Source organism: Anticarsia gemmatalis, chromosome 9, assembly GCF_050436995.1.
Source record: "Anticarsia gemmatalis isolate Benzon Research Colony breed Stoneville strain chromosome 9, ilAntGemm2 primary, whole genome shotgun sequence".
Taxonomy (NCBI): domain Eukaryota; kingdom Metazoa; phylum Arthropoda; class Insecta; order Lepidoptera; family Erebidae; genus Anticarsia; species Anticarsia gemmatalis.
Window position 1 is genome coordinate 744,804 of NC_134753.1, and position 24,222 is coordinate 769,025.

At 33.6% G+C, this 24,222-nt stretch overlaps 1 protein-coding gene across 5 annotated transcripts in view; it reads left to right on the top strand.

Moving 5' to 3' along the window:
- LOC142975589 (transcription factor p65-like) overlaps positions 1-24,222 on the top strand; it is a 60,365-nt gene that overhangs the window by 2,342 nt on the left and 33,801 nt on the right. For 3 of the 5 annotated variants that reach the window (XM_076118531.1, XM_076118532.1, XM_076118530.1), the window contains exons 2-3: positions 20,915-20,974; positions 22,893-22,995. In XM_076118531.1, coding sequence (XP_075974646.1) covers positions 22,931-22,995 — 65 coding nt within the window. In that variant the 5' untranslated portion in view covers positions 20,915-20,974; positions 22,893-22,930. Of the gene's footprint in view, positions 1-16,940; positions 17,140-17,785; positions 18,135-20,914; positions 20,975-22,892; positions 22,996-24,222 lie in introns of those variants that run through there. The other 2 variants (XM_076118529.1, XM_076118528.1) reach the window with 2 other exon arrangements.

Here is a 24,222-nt window from a genome sequence, read left to right on the forward strand (position 1 = left end):
GATAAAGTCTTTGTTGTTTATGGATATTTGTGTGCGTTTTTTAATGCTATTCTTTATTATTTACCTATTGAAGCTATTTCTTTTATGAAAATTGTTTAAGTTTGTAACATATAGATGTTTCAATTAAATCTGACTTGCTGGCTATGACAATATATGGAAAGACTAGTTCCTTGTTTTTAAAGTGTGAATCCAGGTAATAAATTCTTACCAACATTTGATCCATGAACCATGTTCCATATTCTTATAAAAATCGGTTTTTCTAAAATATTTCCTGTTTCATATTAGAATACTTTGATCTCTTGATCAGTCACTAAGCAATAAATAATACAACAATGATTTTATAATTACAAATAAATGCATTGTCAAGCTGACCTAGAACTTGAGTATCATTGACAATGATTTCTTGGTAATAAGTACAAAAAAATATCTATAGCTTGTTTACAACTAGATAAAAGACATTTTATTCACTTATAGTTGTTTTTATAACATAACAATAAATAATATGTGCAGAACAAATCCATGAATACACCTTATCCAATCTTATCTATCATTGAGCAAAGGTCCTCTATTCAAGTCTTTATTATCGGAGATTTTCTGACTATCCCTCCAAAAGGTGTTTAACCCCCGGTTTCTGAGATAGGTACATTTAGTGTTAGCTTATCTATTAATAGTGTTTAAGCTCATATGAAGATAAAACCAGGCATAAGTCGTTACGCCAATTTTCGTATAAATTATTGTATATTTTATAATATTTGAGCTAAGTGTAACCATCATGACTATCAAATTATAAAGAATTGTATTTTCCTGACTCGGGAGTCTAATTATTTAGGCATATTTTAATATCGTACGGGTAAATAAACTAAAACTAATTTATTAAATCCCTCACAATGATCGTACTTCCATCTATCATGACTATGGAAACCAGATGTTTCGATAAATAATTAATTACGTATCGTGTGACAAATATACTGTATGAATAATTCTAGTGTTAATATTTTAATACTAATCGCCCGTACATGCTAATCCTTTATGCTGCAAATTAACAATAAGGCTCTATCCACATGTGAAAAGAATTTGCGTGATTGTGCGTTTGTATATATTTTATTATTATAATTTTTTTATTAGGTACTAATTTTGGAAACCTAACCTATGAAAAGAATTCGCGTGATTGTACGTGTGTAGTAAAATTATTATTTAAACAGGTACTAATTTTGGAGGCTTAAACCCTCCCCCTCGTTTGGGAACAGACACTTGCCCTTCTGTAGGGCAGTAATGGGTTAAAAAAAATGATTTTCGTATCAGAAAATAACTTGATTTAGAAAAGTATTTTTGTACTCGTAAACGAACACGATCCAGAGGAATAAAACTGCTGTGTCAGACTGTTTTTTGCGTCACTTAATAAATGTGAAAAAAATCTATAAACATATAATTCTTATTATTTGACCTTTGATCTCTATTAGTTGTTACTGAGAACAGCAATTTATTAGTTCAACAAAAATCAAGGACATTTTACTATATTTTGGAAGCTTTTCCTAACTGATCTATATTTTTAATAAATATTGATAGTCCGCGCGGTTTTAATTTAAATAAATGTTAAACTAGTAGATAGATCAAAATCCGTTCGTCCGTTTGCGAGCTACGATGCCATAGACAGACATACACAGGCACGACAAACTTTAAACATTTCTCAATTTTGCGCTTAGGGTTAATAATAAGGATATCCACCGTGTCTTAATAATATGCAGTTCATCTAACTGACCTTAATTCAAAGTTGAATGCCCTGCCGGTACTGTACATAAGAGCTAATATATCCAGCTGAGATTTATATGTTAAGTCTTCTTACATAATGTATGATGCAGAAATTAATGCGGAGTAGTTTGCATGGCCTTGTAGAATGCAAACACTACACCTGTATAAAATACGAGATTTTTTAAAAACTGTTTGATCACGAACTCGATCGTTGCCACGCTGTTTTTAGATATCGTATCACTCGCTCCCTAGGTCTTACCCCTTTTAATAAAAAGTTGTTTTAGCCTCATTTTGCAACCCTCTGACTTTGCAGTGGGGTGAATAAGATTTAAACAAGTCTAGCTAAAACTAACTAACTAAAACTAATGTTTTATTGATACAAAGTATACTTATTACTATCTCTCCTCCTTTGACCAAATGTTAGCTTTCGTTCCTATGTGAACACTTCCCTAGCCAGCAACTTATGCAGCGACTATTATTAGGTGCTTTGTATGCAGTAAAAGTGTTGCAAGGAATCTTAATGCATAACGAAAAGGGTATATTTTCTACCACATCATTTGTATTATGTAAACCCCGACGTGAACTATGTAGTCGAGACCCTCAGTTTAAATACTCATTTAATGTCTTGAACTGCTATTTGCCTTATAGTTCGTTTCTTTCTTGCTACGGTGCCTCATCTTATATTTTAATGTGGCCATTTTTTCTTATAAAAACAGAAGAAGTAAAGTCATAGACCGCGACAACCGCAAGTGCAATTCATTTATCGGCCTTGACATTATTATATTAACATTGTTTTAGGTTTTAGAACTCCTAGTCGTATAGGTTTCCTGTTAACAAAGTGTATTTACTATTACAAAGCGGCTAGTAACTATTAATATTTTATTCATCCTTAAGTGTTTGGTTAAATCCCATATCCTGGTTGCGTAACCGATACGAAAATACACACATTTGTTATGTTCGAACATACAGATTTTCCCAAGAGTTATAATTGAGCAGTATCAGACCGTACTGTACTGTATCGGGATATTAATACAACTCGCGGTTGTTGATGTTTTCCTGCTCTTTATCAAACGAATGGGGAACAGGCCACAGTCCATGTATAAACTTCCTTAATGTTACGATCGCTTATAGCCCGTAGAACTTATCAATTGGTAAACTATCAGGTTGATAAGCAAAGGTTGTATAAGAAAGGGTGACCCTCTATCAATGCTATCAAGAGGAATAGCAAATAGGCAATACTTAAGGGCGAGGTGAAGCCTTGGGCGACTCAAACAACTTCAGTTCAACAATTTCTAATGACTATAGGTAATGGAAGAAGTGTCATCCGCGAAAGTAAGCGCGGTCAGGTTTTAAAAACCCTTGAAATCCTCATAGACATAATAGTTTCCCTATTACGTATACCGTTGTTGAACCATGATTTTATAACGGATTTTCCCGCCACGACGTCTGTGTATTTATAAAGGCTGTTAATAATTTGGCACAAAAAAAGACAATTAATTAAATAACGAGATAAATCATCAATTACTGTTCTGAACTTGATAGATAACCTTTTAGTTCAAAGATAAAATTCTTAAGTATGAAACTTGTTGGTTATTTTTAGAAGACTAGTACTACTGAGTGAGGGTTTCTGACCGCAATGGAACGTTCCTGGCACATCATCAAGGACATGAAACGAGCCTGTGATTATACTGGTCATATTGCATATTACCTAATACCCTTTTTTTGTTGCGAAGACTTGAACAAACATACAAACAACAGACACAAAGTACAACCAGACCCGAAACAATTATTTGTGGATCGCATAAATGGTTGTTGTCGGAATCGAACCCTCGACCTCCCTGCGCAATGGTAGTGGTAGTGGCGTGGCGACGTTAACCACTGCGCCACGGAGAACAATCAAAGCTTTACTACGACTAATTATAAGAAGCTGCATATTTTATTAAATATGAAGCTACAGTCAACTTTAGCCAATACGTTTGTTATCTGACTTGCGCCAACCTTGGTCCTGTAGCAGAGGTCATCGTACCTCTGAGTAATGATATTGAGCCCTCACTCTATTTTTATAACACGTTCAAGTTGCGACAATGTTAGCACGTATGTTAAAGACCCTATTTCGCCTAGCAACCCTTGGATATTCTTTTTTTCGAACCCCTTTTTTCCAAGCGTTTGTTTATCTACTTCATCTATCTTATCATGTATTCAAGTCGATATTATAATATACTTTATGCGTTGAATAGCACTTGTCATTACTTTATAACCTTTAAATCCTTCAACTATTAATATCTTGATTTTATTTATTTATATTATGAGTTGCAAAACTGTTCACAACCGGTTTTGATCCGGACACAGGATAATGCATTTTCGAAGTTATTGTTTTTTAATGTCTTTGATGGATGATACTCGATTTGTTCTTTTCATGGAGAGATATGTGCGGCTTGTACATTTTTCGTTTATTGTATGTATTTATTTAAAGGTCAGCTTGAATTCTTGACAACATTGTCTGCTACATATTTAAGGGTCATACTGAGCGTGAATATTGCGGTGTAGCCTCTCTTTCATACATAAAATCAGACCTTTTCCCCATAGGGTTAGGCAGAGACCAAAGAACACCACTTGGTACGATCCTTACAAACTTCCCTTGCCTCATTCACATCCATACATCTTGTCGTACAGGACCGCCGGTTACGAGTATTACGCATCTGTTCTTTCTCAAGACATCGCCGATGTGATATGTGTATGTCTTTCTAGAGCGTTCCCTCTCTGCCTTTCCATTTTCCCTACAAATAATTCGATTTTAAAGAAATAGAGATATGACATAACGTTTAAAGAAACCGGAATACCACCAATGATGTGCATCATTAACATTTATCTCAAGTTAATTGTTTTTGTATAGATCTGTAATTGTTTGTTAATATCCACGTGGCTGTCATTATATACATAATGTTGGTAATTCTTATAGTAATTAACACGTAATACGATATACAGTTGTAACGTGAGTTTCTTGTCACTGTTTTTGTTAGACACTGACAGTTTTGAATTCGATGATAGGTTTATTAAAACATACTATAAACCGAAATGTTGAAAAACAAAATATATAAAAACGAAATTCTCACTATATTCTTCCTCTATATTCCCTTAAGCATTTGTTAACACTCAGGAATATATGTAATATATAAAGTGTGCGCCTTATTATCTATTATTATTTATTTATTCATATGATTATGCGATATTTACTTTGGCTTGCTTAATATTACATCCATTCGTATAATATTAGATAACTAATACGTAAAGCGAAATAAGACTCAAAAGTGGCCCTATAATCAAAATCAAACCTAAAACTCTATATCATCGAAATTTTCCCAAACTACCCACAAATACGCTGTAGAGGCGATCGATATACTCGTGGGTGTATAAACTCACCAACTTGGTCTGAGCCTCTAGTTCCAGATTGTTATGTAAAGGAATAACCGGGGGCGTACTCGTGGCTCGCTATAAATAGTACAAACTCTTGCCTGTTTACCTGAAGTCTCATTTTCATTAAATTATTTTTCTTGTTAATCGTTATTTATAGGTAAAAATTCCATAGTTCTCATGTTTGCTGTTATATGTGTAGGTGTGGTAATTAATATGTAAAGAAATATCTTTGTAGAACTTTTTCTAAGAACGTTGCGAGTATGTTGGTAGTGAGAATTATGAGATTTGGTATAATAAAGCTATGGACAGTTCACGGGACGATTTCCTCCTAACAACTATTGACAAGCTATCGACAATCTGCACCTATTTATAATCTCCCTAGCTAGAGAATAGATTACTTAAGGAAATAGTTACAAATGATAAGAACGCCAGTTTTAGCAATGAAATAAAGCTTATACGATTAAAGATAACAAAATCCATATTATCCAAACACATATCAATGGTTTAAAACTACTTCTTGTTTTATATTGTTTATATTTAACATCCACTCAGATATATTTAAATAGCAATTTCTTAAGTATATTTGAAGGAAGTTATAATCGTTATCAATGAAGTGATAAGCTCGTAATCAATAGTAATCGTGTTATATTGTTTGTGAATAGTCTTTTAACTGTAAACAGTGTTATTGAATATAATAAATCTTGTATTTACTGTAATATTCCACAAATAAATTGTTCTAGTATTTATTAATAGCTTAAGCGCCGTAATACAAATTACTCTCGCTTTAAGAATTTGACGACTTCACTTAAACGTGGTTACCAAGTAAATTTTGTAGTAGGTACCTACATAGAGTTTGACTTCTACAAAAACTAATATTTTTGTGTTAAAAAGATAAAAAGTTTTGTTGCACTTCATGTAAAAGTTTTGTATTTTTGTAAAAATCTTCACGACTAAGACTAATAAGGAATAAATAAAAAGGTATTTTCTAAAAAAATAGAATTAAAATATACACCTGGCTTGGTTTGATGTTAATCGATCCGTGTTATTAATGATACCTAGGCAATAAAAACCCGTTTCTAACCAGACTAGATATTAATCCCTGGATGAGGTTCCATGTGCTAAGTGCATCCGTCTTTATTAGTATTCACTTAGTGTCTAATCTAAAACATAGTACCTTTTTTCACTATCTATATTTAAGTCCTTAGTAATAGACTTGTATCTACTTGGTAGCACAGCATTGAGAGCGTATTTTAGTATGTGAAATGGGATTTCCAAACTATGTTTCCAAGTTGATAGTTGATATATATTAATACGACCCACAGACAAGATAAACAACAAACAATAAGTAGCTTACTCACATTATATTCGTGTGTTTACTGGTAAATACCAATAAATTATCAAAATATGTGCTAATATTATTGTGATTTAGTTGATAAACTCATCGATGTAGACAGACATTAATTAGGGAAAACCGAAAAAAATGTCGTCGGGTGGTCCCGTCTAGATACGTTAATACTAGTGTTATCTAACTAAAAATAACCAAAAATTTGGTAAAACCCTTAAAAAATATCAATTGATGAAAAGCGATGATGACGTCTTTGAAATACTTATTGTTTACTTAAAAAATATTTACCTTACGTAATAATCAAAATCAATTTCTACGCAATGACATGATATTAAGCAACGTAAAAGGCAAAAGCCATTATTTTCAATCAAGTGCCACTCCTAAGTAAAATATTTCTTTGACAACATAACATGATGAAAAAGGATTGTCAAATTGTCGCATATTTCAACAACCAACAACAAATACAAAGTCGAAATTCTTTGGTACAAAAAATTTGCAGATAGCAAGCCCAAAGGTTGCTTCTAACAATAGAACGTCACTATCATATCGTAATCCGTTCCAGATTAATCTGGATTGAACACAGATACGGCCAGAAGCAATAAAATATATTAATTGTAATTTATTAATTGTTGCCCTATCAGATTGATAGCTTCCGTTACATGTTTTTGAAATCAGAAATGGCAATTTGAGGATAATGTTTTGCGGAAAATACCCATTTTCTTGGTCCCATTATTTTTAAGACTCATTTATCGTTACAATCTTTAGTATATCCCCGCCAAGCGTGAGTTTGCTGGAACACTTAAAGTAATTCCAATAATTACCCCGAGATACGAGATTCATTATTCGAATAAAAAATAAGTACTAATAGCAATCAAATCTAAGCTGGTTAGTAAGACGATTTATCTGGTAAATATAAAAGTTATAGCTATAATTTGTTCCCGAATACAATCTTCCATACAAATAATCATAAATAACAACCAATGAAAAGTAATGTAGGTCACACAGTAGAAATATTGCCGAGCCGATTGCGGGCAAAGGTGACCCTCCTGAAAGGTTAAGGACAAGAAAGGATCAATTCAGATAGCTCAGTCTAAAAATAGCGTCTCGCTCACTTAGAACTTTCACCTGAAAAAAAAAATCTAGGACCTATAGATTACCTTTTGATTCTTTCACCATCCAACGGAATATAGCATTTATGATATTTATAGATAAATAATTCGCAAATTTACAAAAAGATTTTCCTCCCTCCCTGGCGTGGGTGGGAGCTTTGAAACGCCTGACGTCATAGCGAGATCAGTGACGTAAACAGACCCTTTGTGGATCCTTCTATTGACGTTCTGTCGGCTTGTTTCTTAATACACTCGGTTGTGATGTGAGCTGGTACTTTATTTAGACAGTCTTCTTAGAAGTATAACACTTTATTCTTGTAGAAAACTGATAAAAGTCCTAGTTACTTATTGTTTCCACTTAACTACTTTGAAGAAAGAGTTATTTAACACGTGTCCTTATTATTATTAGTTATGCAATTTTTTATATTTTTTCGTTCGTATTTGTATCCAATTTAATGTCAACTTTGGTCGCCTGTAGGCTTTTGATACCATCAAACGAGATACATTTACAATCACAGGATAGTATTAATTGGTCTCATCTATTTTTACGCTAAGAGATATTGATAGCGCCATACACGCCCACCTCGCCGGCGATATTAACAAGACATTAGACAAACCTTTTGCGACAATGGGCACAATTCCAGAATTCTTGTATTTACTGAGAATTCCAGACAGAAATACTCATTCTATGTACCACTTTGTCGACCTGGAAAACGTATTCATTGTGACCAGTGTTCTGTTTTAAAAGAAAACTTTTTTGGGACAAATAAAATACCCTTTAATTATTTTTTTTGTGTTAGTTACATGAATCTTGAAAATAAATGAGAATCTAGTGGATCAAAAGCAGCGTCGAAATCGATTTCTTTAAGTTGCTACAAATCATCTAAGTGATCTTATTTAGGCCTCCAGTGCCAAACTACTTCAACGTTTAGTGATGTTTGTTCTATGGGGGAAAACACGATATTACAGTGTAATCTCCATAGAATTAATTAAAGAGGAAGTTATAATAACGTGTCACCTGGCTTGGTGCCAATTGTCTGCGCCTGGCTATTACACGGCCATTGTTCGATAATAACTGTGATTCTCACTTGTGTTTGTACTACACCCGTTTATATTGTGTCTCTTTTCTTCTCCGTTTATTGGAAAAGGATGGAATTTACGTGGAACTATTAATTGTGAATTTCTCTATGTGCTATTTTCTTGCCCCGTCGATTTTGTGTGAAGATTTTTTTTGAGTAAGGCCATGTATTTTCTGTTTCCTGCTAGCTTTCTTCGGTATTTCAAATTTTGAAGTCCATGTTAGGAATTGGTGTGTGGAAATCAAACGTTTCTCTATTTTATATATAATCGTAGTCACTGGCTATGCATATGAAGTCGGTATCATAATGCTATGAATCACTACAGTAACAACTTGATCGAAACCCCAGGCACAAGAGGTCTTTCCCGGGCCTAAATTAGGCCGCAATTAATTTTTACGACCTTAAAGTTCGTTTATCTAATCCTTGTTAAGATTACAACGCATGTAATAGAGCCATTAGTACAGTACAGACGCTACGACAATGAACTATCAATCAGATCAATTGACATAACGTGTCAATATGTTATAATCTATACCGCTTCTGGGAACTCAGTAATTAAACAATTCTATGTACCTATTCGTAGTGTATTCAGTAATTCCACCTGCCGTTTTACATGTAAAATATACGTGCTTGATTCTCGGTATAAAATTAATGAAGACCAGCAAGATTTTCTAGAATAGGCAAATAAAATAGACTCTTATTTTTGTACACAAACGGAAACAATTGAATTAGAACTACTCGGTTTCCTTACACCAAAACTGTTATTATTTCTAATAGTTTTTGTATGATCAGTTATTTGTTCCTTAATTGGAGTTTACCAGTTTTGTTTACATTTCATACAACCAGGGTTATTTTTCGTTATTACTGTTCAAAACGATAATAAGATGTGAAAACACCAAATGTAATTCAATGAAATCCCCAAAGTGTTTTGGTCTGCGAGATGAAATGAGGCGTGGAAGCGATAAATAGGTACTAATCATACAAAAACGTGCAGACGTACCTACGTTAATAGTATTTTGTACCGACGTCAAAATTTAAGCTGCCGATAACGATAATAGATGACCTCGTTTATCAAAAATATTAAGTTTCACACGTCATAGTCTTGACCCGTATATTACAAGGCCAGGATCTCCACTTACCAAGAGACTAGCTAATGTCCCACTGCTGGGCAAGAGTCTCCCTCCCGCAATGAGGGAGAGGTTAGGCCTTAAGTTCACCTCGCTGGCCAATTGCGGGTTGGGGACTTCGCATACCTTCAAGAACTGTTCTAAAGATCTCTCAGGCATGTAATGTTGCATCACGATGTTTTCCTACACCGTTGGAACAAGTGATAATTATAATACACACATAACTTCGAAAAGTCATTGATGTGTGTTCCCTCGGGTTCGATCCTGCAATATAGCAGAAGAAAAAAAAGTAGTTAATATTCCTCTTACCGATACTTACGTGGAGGTGTGGGAGCGGTCGTTATTCTCATAACCTTACATTTAAACTCGGTAGTGTTACAAACGTTTGTTCCACTGTATAAGGAAAACACTGCAATATTGTTTCCAGCCCACCTCGTGCTGGTACACTGATAAATCGAAAGCGGCGCGTGCGCATACTTGCTGGCATAACTTACAAGTCGTAATATGGATAACTTACTTTGAAAAAATCTTGTTTTTCCTCCATGAGATAACTTTTATTTATTTATTAAACATCTCTATAACATAGTAATTTAGTGATTTTATTACCCATATTAATAAAATTATGCTCCGATGTTTAATAAGGTATTCAAAATAAATAATGTGTTTCATCTTGGCGTGCTATAAAAACACTTCTATTATTTTGTTTAACAAAATAAAAAGTAATTTAACAGATTCTGATGTTGTCAGTGAATTCAATATTTGATGTCTTTCGTGTTATGATTGAGGAAAAGTCAAAATAAATAGATATCTGAGAACTTCATTCATTTATATTGCTTTATCTTAAGTCTTAATCGATTTATCATTACGATTATAAAAGGATGATATCGTTGAAATTAACTATCTTTGTGTAAATGGGCCAAGTTCGTTTTACTTGTAGACAGTTGTAGACTATTAAACTGATTCCTAAATGTTTTTATGACGGCTAGTAAATACTTTTTTTCATTACTTTGATTTGACCACATAGAACATAAATATAGTCTATTTCAGACTCTTATTTAGTGTAGTTATTATTGTTGTCTATGTTTCCTTAGCGTATTACTTACCTAATCAATATTCTACGTACCGAAGCACACCGTATTTTTTCCTGATTAACAGCTGTATCTGCTGTTATGAGTCCTAATTGTGTGGGAATAGCATTATAAACCAGGCATTAAATCAAAGCGTTGTAAAATAATATTAAATGTAATATAGGAACATATGTTACTATTTTCCCCTAATGAAGTCATCAAAAAATTAATTTTGAAGTAGGTAAGACCATGATACGGAAACAGTCCATTCTGAAATATTCATTTATTTTAAAAGGTCTATGACATATAACGCGTCAGTGATCAGTCATTGTTCATCTAAATGTTTGATGTTCCAGGCAATAATTAAATTAACTCAATTGAACAATACACTATAGTAATGTGTATTTATATACAAGCTTTTATCCTCTTGATACGTTTTATTTCGTTCAATGAACTTGCTTCAGCTGTGAAGGTTAGCGTTACGTTACGTACCTATAATGATGTGCATTTGGCCATCAACTCCATGTGTTTTATAAAGGGAAAAATAAACTACCTGCCTGAAAACGAACAGACCGGAGGCTTCATATCTAGTTCTGTTAGGGCAATGACGGTGCCGATATCAAAATGGAGATTTAAATACCACTTGATTAAGATTGATGTCTAGTAAAATAATACCTTAAAATTACATAAAGAAAGTCCTTCTTGAGAACGACCTTGAACCTAAAGCGTTTGTTAATAAATCGACACCAAGGTGGGGTCGCCACCCTTGGCCCCCGGGCCCCGACCCCGCTTTTAAAGATGGCAGCCGGAGAACAAGGCTGTTGACCCCACAAACTTACACTGAAGCACCTACTGACCCCCCTATAAAAAAAAATACGTCCTCTGAAAAACTAAGGCCTAAAAAAATATCATCAGTCCGCATTTATCTTTATTTGTATCACATTGTAGATGCAGTAGTTGAATACTCATTAGCTTTGTTCCTCACATTTTATTAATTCTCAGAACGCACGTGTTTGTTAACGAGATAAGTGTAACGATACATGTTTTTGTTCTACATCGCGCTTTCGGAAGGAAGATAATTTACTTTATTTTTAGCTCGAGCATATCTATTTTAAGAAATAATGTGGTTTTTTCTGAAGATAACTTGGTTTAGTTGTTATTTACCGTATTTTTAACTACTGGCAATACTATTTGAGTAGCAAGTCGCAAGTCGAGCAAAAAAAAAAGCGGCACGGCTGTACCGTCTTTTTAGTTATTACCAGTTGACAAAAATCCCACTGAAGTGTAGTTTATCGTTGTTTTGTTTGATACTTAAAATGGTCGAACTGATTTCGGTGTACCTTTGAGTTTATAAACTCAACCTGTACCTGGATTATTAAAGAAACTTATATCCTGGTAGCAGGTAGACCACGAGGCAAAGCCATTGTACTCTTAGTTCATAAATCACACTTCATAGCACTATATATCTAGTTTTATATGTGTTTATAATTGACACAGTGCCACTGTATGTTATTGTGTTATGTAACATTTTAGAGACGGATCGCGTTGATTTACATAGCAGTTTAGATGTTACGTGAATATTATGTTCTCCCCCTTGTAGTGTTACTTTTGCATTATTTTTTATGAGATTTTCCAATATCTAGTTATTATTGCTAGATAATCTTTTTTTTTTCGTACTCGCCTCTGCTTGACATTTGATCTGTCATCGCGCAAAGAGCAATTTTACACACAATAGCAGAGCTACTACATGTCTCTTCTTGCTTTATCGGCCAATTACTAAGATTACTCATATTCATACAAATTGTATGACGAACCTGACCTCCAAAGAAAGAATGGTCAAACCACTTTTCCCATTACGTATAGAATTATATATTCGCCCATGACTTACCTATTAAGTCATGGGCGAATATATACATGTTCCCAGTCCTCTCAAAATCGCTTCATTTCGTGTTATTGTATTTGGCTTTGCAAAATCAAAGGTGTGACGGGCGTGACGGCTACCTAGCGTGACGTCACAGTGTAAACAAGTGTCGCAACTGTCGCAAGCATGACATGCGTGTCAACCACAAAACATGACTGATACCGTGTCATTCTGTTGAATCATTCAGTTGCACTTGTGTACGTGCACCTTCTCTTGCATACGATATTGCTAATTAGCCAGTTTGGTATTCGGCACCAATTAATACCACAAGAATCGACTCACCTGACTCATTAAGGCATTTTATGAAAAATAGGTAGGCATTCATTATTTTTTTTTGTTTTATTCAAATAAGACAACTCCCGCACTAAGAATTGTTCTTGTGTCGCGGGGACTCTTACAAATATACAAACAACGGACACAAAGTACAACCAGGCCCGAAACAATTATTTGTGGATCGCATTACTAATTGTTCCGAGTGGGAATCGAATCGAACCCACGACGGCGTGGTGATCTAAACCTCGGCGCCACGGAGGCAGTCAATATAACTAACTACTAACTAATAGTAGTACAATTTACGTATGACCTAGAGTCCTACAACAGTATTTCTAGGTCACAGAAAGTGGGCACCTTCCAACATTTTAATAAAAGTAATCAATTTTGCCACAAAGGAGACTCGTCGCCCGTGACAAGATGTTACCAGGTCAGGTTTCGGCCACAGTAGCCGTGTCCATTTAGGGTCGACTGTTTAAACATCGTGTTGACACTTCGAGTTCAGCGAGTAAACGCCAATAACCTTCGTATATTTACTTTGTTTGGCGTGGTCGTGCGTCGTGCTGTGTGTAAATGAATACTTCGTCAGGCCGTCTGCGTTAGCACACTGGCTTAAACTATTTAGGAACGGCTAATTTTCCATTGAGATCCATTTCCTACAAGGAAAAATGTGACGTATTTTTAACTGTCAAAAACGTTTATAAATAATTAAACAACTCTTAGTTTAATAATAGCATGAATTTAATATAATAGCCATCTTTGCAAAATTGATGCCTTTAATCGGACGTTGTATTTTTTCAAAGTAACATTTGACTCGCTGCAGGTAGAAAAAAGATAACCTGTTTCTTATATCACGACATCAACCAGTTTGCTTAACATGTAAGTGTGCGATAATATCATATTGAAAACACTTTCAAAAACTTCCTCATGAGTCATCACAAGTTGAGTAAGAATTCTTGAATTCTTTAAAAATTTCGCTTTTCGTTTATCTGCATGGATAATCTAATAAAAACGTCCAAGCTTTTCCTGTAACAAAGCCAATAATAAGACACTACGAAAATTTGCATTTAAATACGTTACTAATTTGTCGCTCTATAGATTTAACTCAGTGCATCAATATTGAAATCTAATTTAGTTTGTTCCATTATTAGCCACGTTGGTAATCGAACCCAGACATTTTTACACCCACAGTCTGAATGCACTAAATATATCGCAGCAAGTTTGAGTGTGGCGACAGATGATGTGCGGCTAGACTGCGTCTGCGCATCACCGTCATACTATCGTCATGGACGGTATTTTTATTAGTTGAAAACGAAAGAAAAATTAGATTAATATTTCTGCACGGACACTCTTTTTTCTTTTTTTATTTAAAAGAATTCCCGCACTAAAATCCCTCTTGTGTCGCGGGGTCTTTTCAAACATGCAAACAACGGACATAAAGTACAGAACGGATACAATTATTTGTGAATCGAACCCACGACGCAATGGTAGCGGTGTGGCGACGCTAACCACTGCGCCACGGAGGCAGTCAAAATACTGCGTTATTACTAACTAATTTTGTAACAAATGGACAGATATTTTAACTAACTTAAAAGTAAACGAAATTCTCCAAACGATTTTCAAATTAATGAACATCTCAAGCAAACTTGTTTGTTAAAAATGAAGAATTGCAGGTATGAGCTTTTTATTGAAACCTGATAAAAGTCGTTTCAGTGAGAAATTTAAATAAATGTTTTTGTCACCCATGAAAAAGTAAAATTATTATGGATCAATTAACAGGTAGTTAATTCCTATCTACATAACATAACTCAGTCAAAATTGTTAATTAAAAAAAACATGTATCAGAATATGTAATTTGGATCTCATTAATAAATCATTAGTATTACCTAACACGTGTAATATTTATCAACGTTTAGAGGCCGAATTAAAAGAATATAAAACACCCTATTATGACATATTTTTATAACAAAGTTGTTTAATAACATTCGGTAAAGTTAAGGTCAGTGGGACAGTTCAACGACAAAAACAAACTAATAAAGAAAGGAATTAAAAGATTAAATATTGTTTCTTGACCCTAAACACCGTCACTGGTCATTGATAAAGAACTAATTATTTGATAATTTGATGAGTTACTCACCCTATGTTTACGCGACCCTCTCTCTGTATGTCTCGAGACGAATAAGTTCTAATCTAAAGAACAGAGTTACATATATATACAAGAAATTGTAGGTACGTCGCTTATATCAAAGGTTGTCTAGGTATGTTGGGGTTTTCCCACAAAATTTCTCAAGTTTAAAGTATTCGTAATATTATAGCTTCAGCAGTAGGCTTTGTAACTAATACTATGTAAATAAACAAACATACTCTTGTTAAAAAAATAAAATGATGAATGTATATGGATGGTTTGGTAACTACATTGTCCTTGAAATAAAAATGTGGAAAATACAATTTTCTCATTCAATACAGTCGTTGTAGGGATGGGGAAAAAATGCATTATTCCCGTCAAAATTGTGTCAAACTATCTGTCGATTGTCGGTGAGGCTGGGTTTTTCCCATTCTACATAACGTGACGTTTCCTACGCTTCGCGCGTTGCAGACGCAAGCGCAGACTTCCAATATAAGGCTTGTGTCAATACGAACTCTTCATTTCAATCGACCGTTGAAACATGAAGCTAATGGTTTTTAAATATTTTAATTGAATAAAATATTTCTTCTTATTGTTGTTAATAGTGTTTGATTTTCAAAGTAAAAATGTGGTTGGAGTTGCGACACCGCGATTTTTGGAAGTTTCATTCAAACCGTTATTATTATGGTGAGATTCTAGATTTTTATAGTGAGAGATAGTATCTGGAGGATACCAATGACTCGTCTAGGAAGATTGGCTGGATGTTTTGCCTAGTGTTTGAGAGTGCCATTGTGGTGAGAGGATTAGTCAGCCTAGATGCTGCGATACAGAATCTAGCTGCTTCCAGGATACGTCGCAGGGAAGCTCCCATATAAGCATATGTTTGGTAGTCATCTTGGTCTCTTATACCTTCTGGTCTTTCTGGAGGTTTCGATTAGTTAGTAAAAATAAAAACATTAAGTAGGTACTAACTACTAGGTATCTTTTAGCTATTATTGTTTTGAATTGACCCTTGATAACATTCTCTATAGTTAATTAATATCTGTTTTATTTTTAAATTGAAGAAACGATTATTTCGTAATGTTTCTTGAACTGTACTAATTTTGGGTTAAAGGGATATTCATCTAGTTATTCTTCATAATTTTAAAATTACTAGTTACGATAGATATTTGAAGTTAACATGAGATCAGGTGGAAAATTGCAAGCCCTTGGAAGTAATTTTCCGAGGCTTTTAGATGTTATACTTAGCCAGATTTCAGACCATCTAGCTAATTCTTTTGTACTAAACCTCGTAACATATTTATGTACAGAGTTTAAGAATAATGCTTTCTTATCTTGATTTAATTATCTTGTTCTATGAGGTCTCTGCCAACATTTACATACAAAATATAATTTTGTTTCTGTCATTCTATCTCCGTACCAAAAGTCTAAAAACTCAAGAATGTTTCCTTTACTGCTTATATTGCAGCTCTTGCATTCGATTACTCACAAGTCTGGCTGATGTTAGTGGCAATAAAGCCAGTTGTTTTCGACAATTTCTTCGGTATTTCCCTACCAAAGTAGAAGAACTTAAATAAGTAGTATACTTAGAAATTATGTAACAGGATTCAACAATACTGCCAACAAATTCATAATAATAAACTAATTGCATACTTTATTATGGCGTAGGTCGTTTTACGGAACTTTTTCCTGTTTTCCTGTAGTGTATTCAGTACGTGTTTGTGTTTCAACGCAGTCACACTTATATTTGCAGTGTTGCAAGTCGTGTGTTAGTAATAATAATGTTTAATATTTCAATTAATTATTGCGGAAAAGTTTTTACTGAAGAATCATCGCAGTATTTAAGTGTTTCCTTGTTAAGGGCAGTTCTGTGTGTGGTTTCGTAAAATGTCGCTAGTGCTCATTAAACAGGAATTGGATTTTTTTGATTTTGGTAAGTTTTCTATACTTTAATAGTCTTCTTTCTACTTCGCCTAAGCTAGATTTTTTTTCTTGAAACTTTTTTTTAAATAAATGGTTTTTGTTTAAACCATTTACTTCGTTTTTTCCCTGTCTATAGACTTAAATAAGATGTTTTTTGTTAGGGTTCCGTACCCAATAGGTAAAAACGGAACCATATTACATAAAACATCACTCGATTTTTTTATAATTTTCTATGAAGTTAAACAGTACTCTACTTCGTTACTTTCTGTATTATTCTGGCTACGTGTGAACAAAACAACAAAAATGTTGTTTACTTTCAAGCTTAGTCACTATCATGAAACTCCAACCGTCATAACAAAACGTAGGTACCTAAGTTAAAATGAAAATTAATTTATTTAATTATCTAATCTTTTTTTAGGGGCAAAGATCACTATTTGCCCCTTAACACTTACAAAGAAATGTGTTCTACCTAAAAAGCAATATTAAAATTCAAGCTACGCACTACATTTTGAAATCAATCTTAAGATGAACACGTAGAGTTTATTTTAAAATGATTTATTCGTTATCTTGTCTCCGAGTTCATAATGTGGGTTTGTTATTATAATCAGTATAACAAATGTTCAGTCTTTATACATCCTCTTTGGATGTAACACTACGCGTTCGGATACACTTAAATCTAGAATATAATTAAAATTATGGGATAATAGATTAAGTTATCTACAGGATTTTGTAATACCAGTGTCCTTAAGTAAATCTTGTAGAAGTTCTAGTGTTATTATGTCAATGATGTCAATATAACCTATACAAAACGGTTTGGCGATAAATTGTCGCATAAATGTGGTTATTGCGCGCCATTTTTAGCGTTGTTTTGTGACATACAAGTGAATAATTGTGCAACCATGAGTGATTTGATAGTGACAGTGCACCGTGTGTATAAGGAAACGCAGACAGAATCCAAAAATGTGTCAGTCAATAAAGTGTTGAATTTTCTCAAAAGTGGTCCACGTAAGATTTTTTATTTATTCTTTACTTACGACCTTATTTATGGCAGGCGAGAAGTAAAGGTTAATCTCACAAAAAATCTTGTCTTTAAAATTGTATTAATTGTTAAAAAGCTCTGTTTCATTCTTATTTAATGAGAAAAAATGCATGACAAAAAATGATAAGTTTTCAATTTAAATTTTGTTTCCATACTAAATAGGAACATTAATTGAGCTTTTTATCACTGCACAACACGTTTAACTTGCGTGGTACAGATACGTATAACCGTTTAAAAAAAACATCTTTATCTAAAAACAGTTAAATGATCTAGTTTGAAACATGTATAAATAAAGTTATAAAGACACTAAAATTTTGCAAAATTGCCAGTCACCGTCCTTAAAACGTATTCTTAACTAGCGTATAATTAGTAAAAGTTATCTCTTTAACTAACTAATAATGAAAATAAATAATAAAGAATAATGAATGGTAGTAGAACTAGAATCAGGTACTAAAAACCTAGCTGTAAACTCTGCCGCTATCATAAATATCTAATTTTCCACAAAGTATGTATTTCCAAAAGACAATGGAAAAAGGGTTAAACAATTTTCGACAACCAATTACTATGGCCATAGTCTCTACGTGATGGTACTTTTCTATCATTCGTTTTCATGATATTCGCAATCAAAGGTTTAACGTGCTTTTCAATATGAATACTAGGAAACATTACGTTTGCAGGACATATAAAAATTAAATCATTTACCTATTTATGTACGTAAAATGTTGGCATATATGATTAATCGGTACTATTACTGAAAGTTATTTGACAATGTTGCTAACCACTTAATATGATAGTTATCACACAATTTGTGTGGTAACCTTCATCACGGGTCCGCTTAACCAATTGTATGACAAATATAATTAAGTAGTATTGAGGATGTGACTAGCTTAAACTTATGGGAATTCCACACGGCTTGTAAAAATATCCCATGCGGGCGAAGCAGCCTGTTTGTGACAATTATGAATATGTTTTAACCTGTTGTTTTCACTGCACGCCCCGGCCGAATGATAGCGCTGTTTTGTTGTTATCTCAATGCATTTGTACATACTTTGTCATGTATTATGCCACGCTGGTACTTTCATTTTGATGCCTAATGTGAATTTTCTTAATGCTGACCAAACACCGTCGTTATTCCAAAACAAACAAATTGCAGTCTTTTTGTGACAACCAAAAATTGCAGGTCACGTATTTTTTTTATTAGTATCAAAATATGCTGAAAAGCAGTTTCTAGATTTCTTCTAATAAGTGTAGCCAAATAACCACTGCCTCTTTCATCGAACTAAGACACAATTACATCATATAAAATAATCCATATTTATTATCTAAAATTAAGTTACGAAGTCATAATATTAAGTTATTTTTACTCAAATATTTAGATAATAGTGTGCCAAATGTGATGATTTTACAAACTAAATGTTAGCTTTATTGTATCGTATACAGTATACATACACGTGTCCAATTTATTTGTAAATTTTGGCCAAAAGATATTTTCAATTATACAAAATAATGTGCTTGTTAACATTACAATCAGCACTTAATAATTCGAATGTTAACAAGTCGTGAAATAGAGTTACCAACCGTACGCATTAGGTTTATATACCTGTCATTTTAATAATGCACTACTTCTTTACTATACTACAAATATTTTTAATTTACCTAAAATGTGCTAGTGGTCATTGACTTTTATTTCATTCATTAATAGAATATAAAAAATGTGCTTGTAATAAATCAAACGTGCACAAGAAATAGTCATTTAAGTTTGCATTTCTCACTTTCCTTTGACATACAGTATTCGGGTACCACAGTATTCACACACATGTTAATATCTACACAATATATCTGTTCACTGAACTGTAGCGCGATTCTCTAAAGTCTTTACTAGTATCGAGAGTTTGACATTTAAAATGTACTGCAAAATAGTTCCTACGGCTCCCGTTTGTGACGCTGATCTGATTTTCATACAAAATTTCTCGATGGCTGGCTGGTTGGTAGATAATCGCGCTACTGTTTGCATTAAGTGCACTGCAGATTTGACAGTTATCTTGAACTTGTCTTGCTAATAAAATTACTGTATTAGTAAGCCAAGAGGCAATAAAATGACTTTTTCTTGTTGCAAGTTTAAGTATTATAATGTGATGTCCGTATCATAGATAGTTTTGCTTTACATGTCCAGAAGTTGTAGCCTAGACGAACATTGTTTTACTATAATTTAGATTAAAAAGGTCACTTTTTTATATTTTATGGACCCATAAAGTAATGGCTAATTTCAAGTGCAGATTTTTAGTAAAATTTGTGTCTAGGCTAAAACATCGGCATTATTCTTGTGCATCAACTCTTTCTTTTTTCATTGTCTTCACATTAGCAGGTTTCTATCGCATTAATGCTTTTATTGGGGTTACTTAGTTCCTGGCACTGCTACTACCACACTTATTATAATTTCAGGTCGTAATTTGTAGTTTAGTGTATAATATTAAATATTTGGATTTGTAATGTAAATTATGTCTATAAATTGTAATTAGTTAGTATGAATTGGAACAAATAAGCTTATTCTCATTAAGATTATTTGGCATATTTAGTCTATGAATATATACTAAGACTATGACGTATTTTAAATGTAACATCAACCAAGAATGCAAAAGGTGGTATGTATACCTTTTCTAAAAATGAGAATAAGCTCTATATTACTTTGATTAAATTAAAAAATATTGACGACATAGTAAGAAATGATGTTTTTTTTGTATTACAGAAAACGCCGTACCTACAGACGATGGCCAGAATGGTGAGCCGTTGAATATTAGTGATGTGTGTAAGTATAACTTTAAACGATATATTTCTCTACTTTATTGATGTGAAAAAAAATCGGTTTATTATGAAATAGAAAATCGACTAGCTACACAAGCATTACTAAGCGCAAGGCATAATACCAACATTCCCTTCACTAGCATAAGAAAGAAAGCACCGTTCTTGAAAAAGTTCGGTCTTTAGTCTCTACTGTAACAAGCTTGAAGCTCGTGTTAAATTCAATAAAACTATATAAATCAATCTCTAATCCAAATGTAATCTGTTGAAAGATAAATTGCCTGTAGATTGATCGTTTGTTTATCCCTTTAACTAGCATCATGAAATACGACTATTATAGGGATTTTCTGGGCAATAGTACTTAATACCAACTAAAAGGTTTCTGACTCCGATTTTTCGTAAAATATATTTTCATTTAATGTCTATTAATTACATACGATTTTTGTCGTAATGTGGTTCTTGTGGGACTTCTTTTTCCAAATATTAGTGATATCCACAAATATATGATTGTTATTTTCAGACCGGTTGTACTTTGCATCCGCAGTTAAAATAAAGTCACAGCAACTTAAAATAAAGTCTTAGTGCGAGAGTTGTCTTTCTAAAAGAGAAAGAATGGCTTCAATGACGTCCAATTATATTCGTAGATAGTTATAAACGTATCGGATTGACGTCACTATAAAATAGAGTTCAACAAAATAACTCATTGTCAGTTTTATTTCAAGAAATGACATCTAACGTAAAGGAAGCGTTTCTGAGCCAAAACAATAACGGCACAGATAATAATATACTTTTATATGTACAGAGGCATTTCCGTTCTGCGTTCCACAAAAATCCCGATTTTTAGAATACCTACAAATGTAGACCACTGACATTGTACTTTTGGTGGAAATGTTTTTTTGCGGAAATAAGCACAGTTGTTGTAAAAATACATAAAAAAAAAGGATGAAAAATCAATCAAAAGAGCTAAAGTGGTTCCCATTATTTCTTAATCGATAAATAACGTTAGTTCTTACCACCCCGATCTCCTATGAATCATTTACGCCCTGAAAACTTTTCCACTAAAAAATAAAATATAGCAGATCTTTAATAATTTTAACGTCCTTTCGGGTTCATACATCTTTGACAACAAAAGCTTAACTTCCTTACTACATTTAATTTTATCCTTTAAACAAACAGGCAACAAACCTTAAGAATATAATTTACTTCCCAAGTATGCATTGTCATTAGTTAATTAATTAAAGTATTAAGTTTAAATTAATGATGTAAAATACTCATAATGTTTGTGTCAGTAAATAGGCTTTATATCAGCGTGGTAAATTCCATTAGTAACAATTATGTTAGTTATGTCAGTATTTGAGTTTATTTGACCTACATTCATGAAATACTCGTAATTGATAATGTTACTCTTACATATAGCTTTTGGTCCCGGCAGATACTTACAGATAATTTTACCCTTACTGCTTTTACATACTAACTATTCTTATCAAATTCGAACGATAATTGCAGTCATAAAGTTTGACAACTTTGAGAGTCTTTGCATGCAGGATTTATCTTGAAGTAGTAACAAATAGACCCCGTCAGATGCAACCTGCGGGTCATTGATTGAATAAAATACACTAATTTTTATACCTCCGCCAGGTGCGAACCTTGCGTACAAGGCTCTCTACTAATTTCTTTGACTGTAGTTTCTTCCGACATCTTCTACAATAAAAGCCAACTAAATTTCAATCTTCTTTCTAAATATCTTAAAGAAAGTCCTTAAATATTCTTCTGTCGCGAGAATTTTACAAATATAGAAACAATGTACACGAAGTATACCCAGACTCGAAAATGTCTGGATCATACATTTTGTTACGCGTGGCATTCGAAGCCACGACACAGTGTACTGGTTAACTGATGTATAATAGGATAATGTGTGTGTGCAGTTGAGGCGATCACCTTGGCGGACCCGACGTTCGGCGCAATGGCGCAGCACCCGGGCGTTCCTTACGTGCGGATCATCGAGCAGCCCGCCAGTAAAGCGCTCAGGTTAGTACATGAACACTACATCATAATACCTGCCTGCTTATTGTGTATAGGAAAACCACAATTTCTTTTAACCAGTTCGAGAATAATAGTCGATAGTGCCAGTTCTAGTCGTTAGTAGAGAAGTATTCTTGTAAAAAGGTAACAAAATCTATTTTATATACTAGCTGATCCGGCCTAACGGTTTTCTCTCCGTAAGAACCATCCTCGTACTTCAAGGAATATTATACAGAAATAATTTCTGAAATCGGTTTAGCTGTTCTTGAGTTTAGCAAGACATATGGCGATTCGTTTTTATGTATAAGATTTAAAGGCCGGAAATGCTTGCCGAATTATTGAATAAAATAGTACTTAAATCCCAAAAGTTTCCACAATAAACCAAACAGTGTTTCTTTATTCGAACTGTCGTCATATCGAAGTGACAAAACGCTCGTTTTATCGTCCAGTTGTCACAGCTACGTCTATTCATAAGCGTTGAGCGAATAATCTTTTGGCAAGTGTTGCGATTTTGCACACACATACACGACAATCTAGATAACAGTTCCGAGAAATTGCACTCAGGTCGTTACCCGTACTAATACACCTACTTTATATTATATATGATCGGATCCGCATCTAAACTGCTATATAAAAACCTTGGCTGTGTTCCAAGACCCTTGAAACTCCGTCCAGTATCCCATTATTAGCACCAAACAACGGTTTTCTTACGAAATCTTCTGCAAGGTTATTGACCAAAGGTTGATGCGGAAAATCATCTCTTTTATTTAAATGAGGGCCGGCTTGTAGATAAACTCTGACCTCGATGCGTCACGAAAAAAGTCGTTCGTTATTTGTTTTACATAACTAAAATTCCAGTGCCAATGATGATCGCTTGTTCTTTCATTACTTCAATGAACTGCACTTAGATATAATTTTCTTACAAGACTCTCTTATTTCTCCTTACATTTCAATTTCAATTGGGTTTAAACAAGGTAATAACTGGTCTAAAACCAGAAAGTATCCTAATTTTAGACTAGTCTATCTCGTGAAAGTTGTTTCCACTTCGATGCAAGCGTAGCGATACGTTTTCTTGCGACTTTAACAAATTTTCCATAACACGCAAAAAAAGGTAACATCAGTCTTTAAACAACATACAAACACCAATTTTGAACAAAATTATGTGGCATAAATGTCTTTATACTTGGAGTCCGTCCAAGTTTGAAATGACTTGGCGCCAGAAGTCTGCTCAGA